The sequence below is a fragment of the Asterias rubens genome, chromosome 11 (assembly GCF_902459465.1).
Source record: "Asterias rubens chromosome 11, eAstRub1.3, whole genome shotgun sequence".
Lineage (NCBI taxonomy): Eukaryota > Metazoa > Echinodermata > Asteroidea > Forcipulatida > Asteriidae > Asterias > Asterias rubens.
This window is the reverse complement of record NC_047072.1, coordinates 11,743,054-11,758,596: the sequence shown is the minus strand read 5'-3', so window position 1 is coordinate 11,758,596 and position 15,543 is coordinate 11,743,054. Positions and strand designations below refer to the sequence as shown.

The 15,543-nt window shown below is 39.1% G+C and overlaps 1 protein-coding gene across 5 annotated transcripts in view; it reads right to left on the bottom strand.

The window, feature by feature from the left end:
• Window positions 1-15,543, bottom strand: part of LOC117296283 — a 91,133-nt gene that overhangs the window by 32,552 nt on the left and 43,038 nt on the right. For all 5 annotated transcript variants that reach the window (XM_033779126.1, XM_033779124.1, XM_033779127.1 and 2 more), the window contains 2 exons: window positions 2,988-4,181; window positions 176-353 (listed from right to left, as the gene is read on the bottom strand). In XM_033779126.1, the coding sequence (XP_033635017.1) occupies window positions 176-353; window positions 2,988-4,181 (1,372 nt within the window). The remainder of the gene's footprint in view (window positions 1-175; window positions 354-2,987; window positions 4,182-15,543) is intronic.

Below are 15,543 nucleotides of genomic sequence, written 5' to 3'. Positions count from 1 at the left end.
AAGCGATGCTCTAGAATTGCAAAGTTACATGTAGTATAATATGCCTGTAATTTTCTTTCTTTTCACAGAGCTCGGAAAAGTACTAAGAATACAGTGCTAACACACATCCTTGTAAGAGTAAAAACTCAAATTAACATTATTAAGCATTGATGTTTTTTTTTATTCTTCCACGTACCCCAGTACTCTTTCCATTTCCGATGGGTGGATCGTTCAACCTTCTTCTTCTTCTGTACCAGTAAACTCTTACATTGCAGCCAGCCAGCTTTCCTGATTGCTCCTCGTTGTGTGTACGTGGATCCCTTGGTCTGATGAGAACTGAAGGAATTGCTATCCGAATCATCATCGTCAATGTCCTATAAGATGAGGAAACAAAATGATAAAAAGTAAAACAAAACAGGCTTTCTAAAACCATGTCGCTGAAAAACTCTGCCAACATTGGTAATTGTCAAAGACCTGGGCCCAATTTCATAAAGCCTGTAAGCACAAAAACTTGTTAAGCAAAGAACAGTACTGCTTAACAGAGACAGGTTACCAGCCAAAATGACATTAACTTTACATTGTTGTGACTGGTGCCCCACCCATTTTTTGCTTAGCATAGTAATTTTAAGCAATGTTTTCTGCTTACCAGCCTTATGGAAAAGGGCCCAGGGCCTAATTTCTTAGAGCGGCTCCTATCGCTTACGTACACTTTACAAGATTTATTTAGATATCTCAAAAACAATATCTCAAATGTTAGTTTTATTGTAAACATCTCTGTGTTTTATAAAGGATTAAAACAATCAAACGGTTACTTTGCCTTTAACAGCCAAAACCCAAGTTGAACATAGCGGTTTTTATCAGGAGGTATCTTTACACAGCACAGTGAGGCAATCTAAACATCATGTACAAAAATCACGCACGAGAAAATCAAAGCATCAAGCTTGCTGGATCAAACGCTTATTTGCACATCATGTTGCGTGCAAGCAAAACCATTTTTTCAAAGAGTGAAAGTGTACTTGCCGGAGCTGTTTCTATCATGATGTCGCCCGCCATACATGCAAGATTCTACATCCTCAATAAAAATCCTCACAGTACCGCGACCGCGTACTCAACGACTATCAAATAAAATTTGCAAAAGCTTCAGACTACTCTGAAATAAACTAAACATGTGTGCTTAGAGTCGCAATGAAAACAAAAAGCCTTTGTGGATTACTAGTTACCAAATGTATAAAATATTAATAACCCAAGGTCGAATTTCATAAAAATGCTTAGAAAAAAACAAAAACATGCTTAGCCAAGGATATCAGAGTACCAGCTGCAAGCACTCACAGATACTTATTTTAGCTGGTAACCTGCTTCCACTACCATGACTAAAGCAACATGCTTAGCAGCTTTGCGGAATTGGACTCAGTTCACATTGAGCTTGTTCCAGAAAAACCAAAGCAGCTGTTGATTTTTATTTTTTTTAGGGGACGATTTTTATTATTTTTATTATTCCGATAAATTCCAGAAAGCTGGAACAGCTGTCTCGGAATATATTACAATAACAATTGGATGCATTCCGACATCTGTTTATAGCAATTATACATGAAAAACGCAAACATAAATAAGCTGACAGTAATTGTGTACATTTGTTTATATAATTTAAATCAGATTTGTCTGGATACACGTAGCAGCCCTCAAAATTAGAAAAACAAAATTAAAGTTAAAATTGGACTTGGGTGTACATTTTGATGTAAATTAAAACAACATCATTTCTCCAGAAGCGTAACCAAATGAAGGAGGAACAAATTCACTATTATCTCTTTTAATTACTTATCAGTGTTCATTATTTCAAAATGCAAGCCTATGAAATGATGTTGTCTGCAGTCTTTGGTGATGCATTGATGTTGTCCTTGGGAAACGTGTGTGGGAAAGAGAAAGACAATGGCGAAATAATGAGGGAAATTCATTTGAAGAAACGTCTGTCAGACAATTTTTTGGGACTCATTCAGCCATGTGTTGTATTGTGTCTGTGAAGTGTCAACAAATGTACAAGATACATTAAAACATTGCCCAGATGTAGAGTTGAAAAAGACATGACCCATGTGGATTTCCTCAGCCTTACTGTCACATTGATGATTTCAGGAAATAGGCGCCATGAAGCCTATCAAACTGGACAAGGAATTTAAAAACATCTCACCCTTGTGCTCGGGGTGGCAGACATGGGGAGGGTAAGGTTTGGGAGTGAGGTTAAGAGAAGAATAAAATCCAGAAATGTATTTTGCAATCCCCCCCGCCCTGTCATCATTTTAGTCTGCGCTGTCAATCTTTTACATCTGCAATAATAACTGAGCCCCGCAATAATTTGGGGAATTTTTTTACTATCGAGAGAGTCGAATAAAGTGGAATGCTGTAAAACCATGCCATCCGTCAACATGTAGGGTACTCAGAATTTCACAGGAAAGGAGGCCTTTTTTTCTTTTTTTATTTCATTTTTTTGTTGGCGTGGTCTAGTGGAATGACCATTTCAAAGGAAGAAGAAGTACACCAAACAGGAATGTAAATTGAATAGGATGCTGAATTTTTTTTTTTTTTGGGGGGGGCTGGTACAAGGGTAAACTTTCTAAAGATTTGTTTGGCAATTTATTTTGCGATTCTGTTTTACTAGTGTCTAAAATAACGATGTGCATTGTTTATGTACAAAGGTTTTTTGCACCACAGCACACCACAGCAACAACTACAAATGCATGCTACATGCAGTGGGTGCTTCAAAACCATCATAAAATGAGAGCGCACTGCCCTCTGTTGGTGAAAAATAAAGAGGCATTATCAGAATGAAGAGACAAACTTTTATGAATGCCTTGATAATGAAGAATAGACTTTGCATAGCAAGCACTACAAAAGTTGTTTTTCCAACCTGATAAAAAAAAGTGCCAGATTTTTTCGGGAAGAGTATGCAAAAAGCTGTAAAAAAGAAGGCAATTAATTAAAATCAAATATATTTCAAGAATTTGTTTTCTACTCACATCGTCCCTGAATATAAAAGGCCTATCCAATGTGTCCTGAAAATCCTCGTCCATTTCCTGCGAGTAGCGGCCCTCGCTTGATGTCAACGTTCCAAAGTCCACCTGCAGGCCGCAGCTACTCCCCTCACTGCCTCCGCTGAGCATTCCCTTCCGAGTTGGTCTCTTAAACGAGGACGACCGGCGTGTGGAGGAGTGACGCGACGGATTGGAATCATGGTCTGTGCTATTATAATAGCAGTCTTGACTCTCCGACATGTTTCTGATCTGAATCTCGTATGCCTGTAAGAGAGAGTGAGTCTGCGCCAAATTCTCCTGGGTGTTCTCGATGTCGCTGAAAGTGTCGGCGCTCGAGCCAACAATCAAGCTCTTGATTTTTGACTTGCGCGATGAGCGGCGCCGTACGCTGCTGCCGCGGCTGCTTCCGCGGCTGCTTCCGTTGGAGCTCGTCCGACTTGTGGCGGTGTTCGAGCGAGGACGGAGCCCGCCCTCGGTGTCGGTCCCCCAGCTGGTGTCTAGGATCCCAGGGCTCGTTATTTGATCCAGCGGGTTCGGAGGGACAGCATCGAGGGCACCGTTGTCTTTCTTGTCCGCATTGGCTTTGTTGATGACAATCTTTGGTTTATGGCGTGGGCTAGAATCCTTTGACGACGGGTTAGTCTTTTCTTTCAATACTTTCTTGATTGGGGTCGGCGTTACATCTGCGTCCTGTACCGGGTAATCATCGGTACTTACTTCACCGTCGCCCCCATTGCTTAGAAGGGAGTCAATGAAGGAACCATTCTGGGCCCAATTGGCTGCGTTTTTATTACACTGATAATCCTCATCCTCGTCGCTGACGTTATCGTAGAGGGAATCGGTGAAGTGTGACCGCCGGCTGGAGTAGGTGGCGTACTTGATGTCCCTACCGCTGCCCCGAGACGACAGCATCCGTCGTACTCCCCCAGAGATCGGGATGTTGATGTTCTTAGAATGTTCCGTCTCCCACCCTTGCTCCATTAGACGCTGTGAAGATCCCTCCACTTCCAGCCCATCAATCAAAACGTCATCGACGTCACAAGCTGGGAGGGGACTCGGCCCGGTAGGGGTGGTCGCCTCGATGTCACCGATGTCGTTGTTGAAAGACGGCTCGGGGAAATAACCGGTTTCCAGACAGCCAGAGGAGTTTGACCGCTTCAGTTTAGGGTTGTCACTCGGCTGAAACAAAAAAACAAATAGAAAGTACAGATAACGCGATTAAAGGACAATCTAGTTCCTTGTTTGGGCTGTTTAAGAGGAAATGCCTTCTAGGAAAATCAGCATGTACATGTATTACAAATTTTGCTGATTTTTCTTAGGGATTTTTTTATTTTTTTTTTTAATATGGACAGGCATGATATGTGGTTCTTGGGGGAAAGTACGCAAATTAGATTGAGTAAAAGGGTTGACCTACACGAATAATTAGTAGAGGCTTTAGCCAACGTTTCCAGTTAATTAAAGTAACAATTTTGCCGACTTTTCCCGAGGGGAAAAAAAAATAGGAAAAAAGATGTGGCTGTAGTGAAGAGGGTGACAAACCAGTGAAATGACAAGCTAATTAGATAGATAGATAGATAGTTAATTGGTCCTGCTGGCCAGTTAGCAGGACATGCAGGACTTGCAATCAAAAGAGTGTAGGTTTGAATCCTAACAAGCTAACCACTGATTTCACAATGACCAGAATAAATACTGTTACTGAATCACAATTTCTTGATTTGTGCAATTCATAATCATCGAAATTAAACCAATGTTTTTATGAGAGAGATTGGCTGTTGCTGGCTTAGTGTTTATATCCCCTTGTCATACTTGTGGAGAGTTTGCTGAGGTCCCTTGACAGGAAGATCATCTAAACGAATTTAACATTCACACGTGGGTTTAACCTAGAAATAATGCCTTCAATAACATGCCACACCAAAAAGTATGTTATGCTACTTCCCACACCACCAAGTCTGTTTTCATATTCAATGTCGGTGACTTAAAGACAACCTCTTTTTTTTTTAAACCTCACAACGGTGTGATAATAACATAGTAACACAGATAAATCTAGCCACGCGGGACATTTCAGAAATTCTAAAATACTTTTCCCGTCCTGTTTTGGGGTGACAACTGGGACAGAAATTAACTGTGGGGAGAAGGCGAATTCTGGAGATGAATTGAAGTTGACAACAGCAGCAAAACATGAAACGGCCAATTGGGGAGGTGGGAAACAGAGTATACATACAATATAGGAGGAGTAAGTCGGATAAACTCCGCATAGAATTCAAAGTTCTGCTGCGGGCACAAAAGTAACAAACTATGTTTATAGGTCAGACGTGATCGTGTCACTTTAAAGCCATTGGACCCTTTCGGTAAACATTATTGTCCAAGGCCCACACTTCGTGTATCACAACTTCTATATAAAATAACAAACCTGTGAAAATTTAGGCTCAATCGGTCATCGGAGTCGAGAGAAAATAACAGGAAAACCCACCCTTGTATCCGCACGTTTCGCTGGTCATGACATGTGTTTAAAATAAATCCGTAATTCTCGGTATCGAGAATTAATATTGTTTTACTGTTTTCTCAAAAAGTAAAGCATTTCATGGAATAATATTTCAAGAGGAGTCTTTCACCACTACCTTCTGTAAACCCTGTAAGTTATTTGTAAATCCGTGAACTTTTATTTTTTTTTCTGTACCGAAAGGGTCCAATGGAAAAGGGTCAAAGGGAAAGTTTACCTTTGGTTTTTGGAACTGTTTTTTATTGCCTTAATCCTTTATAATGGCCCAAACTGTCTGAGTTTAGTTAAAAGTCTAAAATTTCACATCCCTGATCAGCATTCTCCCTTAAAGGCAGTGGACACTATTGATAATTACTCAAAAAAATATTATCATGAAACCTTTCTTGGTGATGAGTAATGGGGAGAGATTGATAGTACATGTATAAAACATTGTGAGAAACGACTCCCTCTGAAGTAATGTAGTTTTTGAGAAAGAAGTAATTTTCCACGAATTTGATTTCGAGACATCAGATTTAGAATTTGAGGTCTCGAAATCAAGCATCTGAAAGCATACAACTTCGTGTGACAAGGGTGTTTTTTCTTTCATTTTTATCTCGCATTTTATACGCCCAATTGAGCTCAAATTTTCACAGGTTTGTTATTTCATGCACTTGTTGAGATACACCAAGTGAGAAGACTGGTCTTTGACAATTACCAATAGTTAACAGTTGTCCGCTGTCCAAATGCCAGTTCAAACACTTTAAAAGGACTAGTCAAAAATCAAAAAGTGGTCCGGCTGGCTAGTTCAGTGTTGAAAAAGCATCTTTGTTTCATTAGAAATATGGATCAGTTAAAAAGCTGGCAAACTAATGACAATCTAACTGGTCCCGCTGGTCAGTCACTGGAAAAGTTAAGGGCAAACCGTGCCGATACTGATGTAAATATTGCATTGGGGATATAAATTGTTGCAGTACCCGCTGGTACATTGTATCACATAGGATTTGAAATGCCTCTAGCAACCGGGCTAGCTTGATGGTCTAGTGGAAAAACATCTGCTATAGCAATTCAAAAAGTGTGGGGTTAAAATTCCACCCAAGTGATTTTGTCAGTTGGAGTTTGTTCACATAAAATCAGGAAAAGTACCAAGGATACATGTATGAAAAAGGGTTAAAACAAATTAGATACCACATGCAATAAAATTTGACTTCTGCAACAAACCCTATATGAACTCAATTGTAAGTTTATACCTTTATTCATTTCGACGATTGGTTGAGAGTAGAAATTGAAAGAAATCATTTGGGATATATTTTCATCCCAGAGGAGTGTCCGATATCATCATATAATTTCAGTTTCACTATTGTTTTGCTTTACTGTGATGTACACAAAAATGAAACTTAGTCAAGTTTCAAGTTGTACATGTACTATCAGTTCAACCTAAGAGAACATGGCCCAATTTCATGGCTCTCCTTACAGCCGAAATCTACGCTTATGATAACCATTACCCGCTTGCACTCCCTGGCGCAAAATGTCTGCGCTAGCTGTGTAAGCATAGAATGCCTGGTAGTGTGGAGTATGCACACGCACAAGCCAAAATTCCCTGCTTATCCGTGAAATACGCTTGACGTAAGCACAGAATTCCCCTGCTTCTGCAAGCGCCAATTATTTGCTTTTGGTAAGCAGAGCCATGAAAATGGGCCCATAAGCGAGATACTTTACCATGATTGCTTTGTCCTTGTGATGGGATATTAGCTCCAAAGTACTAAATTGGTAGAGCACAAGTTGTCCGTTGCCTTATTACTAATGTCTAACTGTATCAGGAATTTTTTTCGCACTTTGCATCTGGTCTTCTTAAACCAAATTCGAGCCCTGCGTGTCAAAAGTGATTCCGTTTGCCATTCAGGAAAGATGACAGCGATTTTCCTGTCGGTGATTGTAAGTAAGGTGGGCAACATGCAATGTGGATTCTCTGAATTTAGCATTTATGTATACAGGATCTTTGATAGAATTATCAAGGACACATCAAGGAACTATTCGTGTTTTCACGCACGACCACACAGGAAAACTTCCTTCAAATTCATTCATCCAAACTAATATAGATCTTTTTTTTTTTTTTTTTTTTTTTTAAACTTTGTTAACAATTTAGAGTACAACAAAGACAAATTTACAAAAAAATGAGTGGGGGCACCAGTTCCAAAAATATAAACTTTATAGAACTATGTCTGCTATGGTCAAAACATCAGGTCATTAACTATTTTTTAGCAACTATGGCCGGTAACCAGATTCTGTTAAGCAAGATTTCATCCATGCTTAGCAAGTGTTTAAATGCTTGTAACCGGCTTTATGAAATTGGACCCTGATTGCATCAAAGTGCTGAATGAAAATATTTGTAATCCCTTAACAGCCTTTCTTCTTCTAGACTAAAGGTGACCCACTCAACGAACAAGTCCTGCCTCCCATGGGCACCGCTTGATTGCTACAACATGTTCATATGCCTTCAGTACTGTTACTCACTGGTAACCAATATCATCACAAGTCCGGCGCATTGAACCACTCATCCCTGACAGGTCTATACATGACACGGTTAATGCACAGCAGAAGGCTCTGACGCCCCCCCCCCCCCTCCCCCTCCATCCCAACCCCAGACATGGTGGTCATCTTTATTTTTAATCACAGCTCGGCTTTTTTAATCATCCTAAAATGATGACACACAAGTCTCGTTTCACGACGCCATCTGTTACTCATTTTTGGGTAATCTAAGAATAGAGTCATATTGTAAAAACGCTTAAACCAAAATCCCCTTTTCAACTAGAGGAGGAGGACAGGATGATTTATGTTGCGCTTAAAGGTACATTCTTACCAAAAACTTTTACGAATAACAACCACAACAATTAAGGCACTGGACACTATATTCATAATTACTCAAAATAATTGTTAGCATAAGAACTTACTTGGTAATGAGCAACGGAGACCGGTTGGTAATGTAAAACATTGTTAGAAATGGCTCCCTCTCAAGTAACGTACATGTACTGTAGTTTTTGAGAAACAGTCATGATTTTCTCACTCAAATAATACAAGAATTCAGGCCTGAAGCCTTTTGTTATGCATCTGAAAGCACACACATTTTGTGCAACGAGGGTGTGTTTTCTTTTATTATTCTCTTGCAACTTTGATGACAAATGGAGTCAAAAGTTTCACAGATTTGTTTTTTTTTATGTATAGGGATACATCAAGTGAGAAGACTGGTCTTTGCATACATGTACATATTGTGCCCCAGCACCTTGTAAACTACAGTACATGTACGTTACTTAAGAGGGAGCCATTTCTAACAATGTTTTACATTACCAACCGGTCTCCGTTGCTCATTACCAAGTAAGTTCTTATGCTAACAATTATTTTGAGTAATTATGAATATAGTGTCCAGTGCCTTAGTTGTTGTGGTTGTTATTTGTAAAAGTTTTTGGTAAGAATGTACCTTTAAGCGCAACATAAATCATCCTGTCCTCCTCCTCTAGTTGAAAAGGGGATTTTGGTGCTTAGTAAAAGGTGTAGATCTCATAATTCAAACGTGCATGTTGTCCCACATACAAGTACATGTACATGTAACTTGCAGGAAAATAGTGTATGTTAAAGCGCCTGAGCATCACCGAGTGCAAATATGCGAGCCATATATACAATGTAAGAAGCCACTTTTATTATATTTGTCAATTACCAAATGTGCCCAGTGCCTTTCAAGTAGAAGATTCCCCACACAGCAATTTCTTTCCCTTTTGGGAGGCTAAACATCCTTACTCGCAGCTCAGAACCTGATGTGCAAAGGAAGCAGCTACAGTGTCCGAGCTGCTGGCATGCATTGCAAGGGCACGCCTTCGGCAGCCAGCTACCTTTTGACCCATATGTGACCCATGGTACAGCCAGAGATAAAGAATATATTTGATTTTTCCGGAGGGAGGAAACATGGAGGGTCTAAAGAAAATTCAAAATTGCAGAGGAGAGAACCGACACACAACTCCACTAAAATATGGCGCTATAGCTTGCTGGGAATCGAACCCCGGCCACAGTGGTGAGAAGAAAGTGCTCTACCAACTATCAACCCATGCCACCATTATGTATTGCAATAATGCAATTTAGCCACTGGCATCGGAGTTTAAAGGTAGTGGACACTATTGGTAATTACTCAAAATAATTATTAGCATAAAACCTTACTTGGTAACGTGTAATGGGGAGAGGTTGATAGTATAAAACATTGTGAGAAACGGCTCCTTCTGAAGTGACGTAGTTTTCGAGAAAGAAGTAATTTTCCATGAATTTGATTTTGATACCTCAGATTTAGAATTTGAGGTCTCAAAATCAAGCATCTGAAAGCACACAACTTCGTGTGACAAGTTTTTTTTTTTTTTTCAGTATTATCTTGCAACTTCAACGACCAGTTGAGCTCAAATTTTCACAGGTTTGTTATTTTATGCATATGTTGAGATACACCAAGTGAGAAGACTAGTCTTTGACAATTACCAATAGTGTCCATTGCCTTTAAGGCTTGCATCAGTTATTTAGTTAACTTTTTAAATTCCAGGCATGTGCAACTGGCTTTTTGTTTTGGTTTGTTCTTTATGCATTCTGTTTGTACTGTTTGACTTATATGCCAAATAAATCAAATAATACAAAAATTTCTAAAGCATCTTCTACAACAATGTATCTATGACTAAACAAAATCTTCCAGGGTGCTGGAAATGACATGAACCCCAACCCACATTCAAGCCCTGAGAAATGTAGCCATCGAGTCGTAACCTAAGATAAGAATGAACTCTTCAAAAGCCAAAAGTTGACCTTAAGTAGTATGAAGTTACTTACTGATGATAACTTCACCACCCCCCCCCCCAAAGAAAACAAAAACAAAACAAAAACAAAACCTATAATCATCAATGGCATTACACACCCTTTAACATCAGTCATCCCAGAAGCTCATCCAAAGATATGACATTTACAGGCATGTATGTACAGGCATTTTCAGAATACCGTTCACATCTAAAGTTTCTTTGGTTGAAAGAATAAAACAATCCAAGAAATATAAAACAGGGGAATCCAATGTTCGACCAGCTGGCCTTCCTTGAACTCTCTCCTGGTCTTCGCCGATAAAAATCATTCACCGAAGCCTGATCTACTTGAAGTTCATCAACAAGCATGTGACAGTAATTACTGATCCCCTTTTGAGATGTTATGCTTTTCTACTTGTCCGAACCAGGAACTGATGTGCTAAATCAATTTCCGTTTTCATAATAAAAATTGTTGTTTAAAAAAAAAAAAAAAAAAAAATCTACAATCAGGAATACACTGGTGAGGTAATGATTTAAAGGGAACTTGTCTGTTATCTTTAAAGAGGATCATTGACAATTATCCTTGCCTTCAAGACACTGGACACCTTTAGTAATTGTCAAAGACCAGTCTTCTCACTTGGTGTATCTCAATACATGAATAAAATAACAAACCTGTGAACATTTGAACTCAATTGGTTGTCGAAGTTGCCGAAAAAACACCCTTGTCACACAAAGTTGTGTGCATTCAGATGCTTGATTTCGGGACCTCAAAATCTAATTCTGAGGTCTCAAAATCAAATTCAAATATTTTAGTGGAAATTACTTCTTTCTCGAGAATACATTACTTCAGAGGGAGCCGTTTCTCACAGTGTGTTATACTATCAACAGCTCTGCATTGCTTGTTACCTGAAGTGTTTTTATGCTAACAATTATTTTGAAAGTTGGCCAAGCTTTTGCTCAGCATAATGAACATCATGCCACTCAAAAGCAGGCCTGATACTTCACAGAGGCAAGGAAGGCGATTGCCTCCATGCGTCCTGGTCATTGCCTTGGTGCCTTGAAATGCTCCAGTAAAAATTTACAAAGAGAAAATGCCTTGATGCCCTTGCCCTTTCAAAAACAAAGCATACAGGCATGACGCTATGACACAATTATGACCGCAATATGAATGTATCATCAACTGACAGATTTTCATTTCATAAAAGCCGACATCCTCTTCCCTATTACAAGGTAGCTTTACGATAATCACGGTGATCAACCGCCGGAGATTAACCCACATTACACCCCCTTTAAAGGCACTGGACGCGTTAGGTAATTGTCAAAGACCAGTATTCTCACTTGGTGTATCCCAACATTATGCATCAATAACAAACCTGTGAAAATTTCGGCTCAATTTGGTCATTGAAGTTGCAAGAGAATAATGAAAGAAAAAAAAATACCCTTGGTGCACAACTTTGTGTGCTTTCAGATGCATAATAAAAGGCTTCAGGCCTGAAGTCTTTTATAATTTGAGTGAGAAATTACCTCTTTCTCAAAAACTGCGTTGCTTCAGAGGGAGCCGTTTCTCACAATGCTTTTTACTATCAACAGCTTGCCATTGCTCTTTAACAAGTAAGTTTTTATGCTAACAATTATTTTGAGTGTCCACTGCCTTTAAGACACAGGGTGATTCCACCCCTTTAATCTCAAGAGGGCGTGGTCAAACAGCTCCCCCGCCTGACAATCCATTGTCACCGAGGGGGGTTTTTGTGCTTCTTCCTTTGACGCTTTTTGACTAAGCCCACCTGATGACACTCTAGCTCCTGGGTGAACGGTGAAGGTTCTATAATAAGGCGTTCAAGCCGCAGGTACGAATTCCCTTATTAAGGGACCTACACGAGCCTTCCTAATTACATTACCTGCTAGCACTACACCATCCATTCCAATCGGAATATAATATACATGTATGGCCAGATGAAAATAAAATGTCGGTGATGGTCTATAAGAAAATTAATTGATCTGAAAGGTTAATCATCTTCTTGTTGACATTATATTCTCTAACTCTAACCTTATGTAAAATCAATCACCAGTGACCAATACAATAAATAAAATATAACAAAAAATTTGGCACAGTTTTTTTTTCGAAACCTCGTGGGACGAGGCCAAGGAGCAAAAGGTCCTCAGGTTACTGCATTTATTTTAAGACAAAGAACAATAGAAAATTCCAGACTATTGTTGAGTTGGAGAGAATCACCTGATTAGAGGTGGCTGAGTCATTTGATTCTTCAGGTAAATGGGCGTTTAGGTTTGCAGTACATTACAGGTAGCGCATTAACATGACTAAAGACACTGGACACTAAAAATAATTATTGGCATAAAATCGTACTTGGTATAACGAGTAATGGAGAGCTGTTGATAATATAAAACATTGCGAGAAACGGCTCCCTTTGAAGTAACAAAGTTTTTCGAGAAAGAAGTCATTTCTCACTAAAATATTTGGATTTAATTTGTGACCTCAGCTGAGGTTTCGAATTCAAAGCATCTGGAAGCACACACCTTGTGTGAAAAGGGTGTTTTGTTCTTCCATTATTCTCTCGCAACTTCGACGACCAATTGGGCTCAAATTTTCACAGGCTTGATATTTTGTGCAGGTTGAGATACACAAAGTGAGAAGACTGGACAAGGGTGTTTTTAATTTTCACAGGTTTGATATGTATTGCATATGAATGTGTACCAAGTGAGATGACTGGTCTTTGACAATTACCAAAGGTGTCCAGTGCCCTTAAGACAAGTATAGCCATTGATCCAATTTACAAGGAAAAAACATCAACGTATTATAATAACAATGGGGGTCTCAAATTGATTATCATGTTAATGACAGGTTGCTAAGGTCTTTATCAAGGTTTCTCCCCAGGTTTTGTCAAAACCGTTAGGCATTCTGAACCCAAACTTTTGGATATATTGAAACATGGTCATAATGGCTTTAAGGTGGATACATGCGCAATATAAACTTTATTATTATTATTAACAATAGTTGCTTCTCATTGATACTTTAAACAGTGACTAATCATGATGTCAGGGATGTTTAAAGGCACTGGACGCCTTTGGTAATGCCCCTTATTTTTGACCGCGCGAGGGCGCTATAAATAGTATTTTGATCACTTCCGGGGGTACACGCGATTCGGCCTGCACAAATTAATAGGCGTTCTGTCACTTTTGTTGCGCCGTAGTTTCAATTTGCTTTAGAGGTGGATTATAACGGCTCCTTTAAAAGTCTTATTGTCTGTGATGGATTAGATGTCTGTGGTTATAATGTGTTCCAATCTTTAAAAACTGAATATACCCCCGGAAGTGATTGAGAGCGCCCTCACGCGGTCAAAAATATGGCCCATTGTCAAAGAGTAGTCTCCTCACTTGGTGTATCCCAACATACATGTATGCATAAAATAACAAACCTGTGAAATGTTGAACTCAATTGCTCGTCGAAGTTTCAAGAGAATAATAGAAGAAAAAACACCCCTGTCGCACAAGTTGGGTGTTTTCAGATGCTTGAATTTGAGACCTCATCTGCAGTCTCAAATTCAATTCAAATATTTTAGTGGAAAATTACTTCTTTCTCAAAAACTACGTTACTTCAGAATCAGAGGGAGTCGTTTCTCACAATGTTTTATACTATCAACAGCTCTCCATTGCTTGTTACCAAGTGAGTTTTTATGCTATTTATTTTGAGTGATTACCAATAGTGTCCAGTGCCTTTAAAGAAGTCAAGAGGAACAGACAAATTGCTTATAGATCATACCTCCCCTTATTATTGTTAGAAGAAATGAAAGAAACACACCATGTCAGATGTTTCAAACACAAAAGCAAAATATTGTCATATGTTCATAAAGTTTCCTTATTTAGATATTGTTATTACAGTCTTAAGTGTCATTTTCGAGAATGATTTGGCGTCATACGTAAATGAAACTAAGGAAACCACGGAAAAAAAACTCCTAGATGAAAAACTTTGCTAAGCAGACAGCAGTCAAACAAGAACAAGTTACCAGCCAAAATGCCATGCTAATGTGACCTGCTGGTACTTTGCTAACCTATGTACTTTTAAGCTGGAATCAAACTAGTCTGCTAAGATTATTACATTGGGTTTTGTCTATGAAGCGGTTATGGTCTACACGCATGTAAAACGAATAATTCCTTCTTGGAATACACAATCTGAGGAACGTTTCTGCGATTCAAGCAGAAACGTTTCTCAGGCTGGAAATGTTTTAATGCTTTTCTCTAAAACCACATTACTCAGTTATACAACAGCTGCAGTGGTTCTTACCAAGTACGATTTTATGGTAATTAGTTTTTGGAGTAATTACCAAAAATATGTACACCCTCCCTTGTCTCCCTTGTCTCATTGGAAGTGTCGTGGCCGAGCGGTTAAGAGCAACGAATTCAAACTCTGGTGTTTCTGATCAGCAGAGTGTGGGTTCGAATCCCCAGCCGTGACACTTGTGTCCTTAAGTAAGACACTTAACCATTGCTTCGTCCTTCGGATGGGACATAAAGTCGTTGGTCCCATGTGTTGTGTAAACGCATGTAAAAGAACCCAGTGCACTTATCAAAAAGAGAAGGGGTTCGCCCTGGTGTTCCTGGCTGTGGCTTATAACCCTTATAAAGTGCTAAATAATTGGGTCTCAGAACTCATCACTGCAGTAATAACCTATCTTTCTGAAAGTTTGTATAGACTCAGCGCCTTGAGTACCTTGTTGGTAGATACGTGCGCTATATAAGACTTTAATATTATTATTATAGACTGGAGCCTTGCATATTTGTGCACTACTTCAGCGAAGAATATAAGGGAACCAGTCATTATAAGTACATTTAGCCAGGCAGTTTAGCTGGTGACCCTTCATTAAAGTAAAAGTTACCCCTTCTTATCAACAGCTCTATCATACTTGAAAGATGGAAATTTGAAAAAAAAAAAAAAAGTTCACAGATTTACAAATAACTTACAGGGTTTACAGAAGGTAGTGGTGAAATACTTCTCTTGAAATATTATTCCATGAAATGCTTTACTTTTTGAGAAAACAGAAAAACAGTATCAATTCTCGTTAACAAGAATTACGGATTTATTTTAAACACATGTCATGACACGGCGAAACGCGCGGATACAAGGGTGGGTTTTCCCGTTATTTTCTCCCGACTCCGATGACCGATTGAGCCTAAATTTTCACAGGTTTCTTATTTGATATAGAAGTTGTGATACACGAAGTGTGGGCCTTGGACA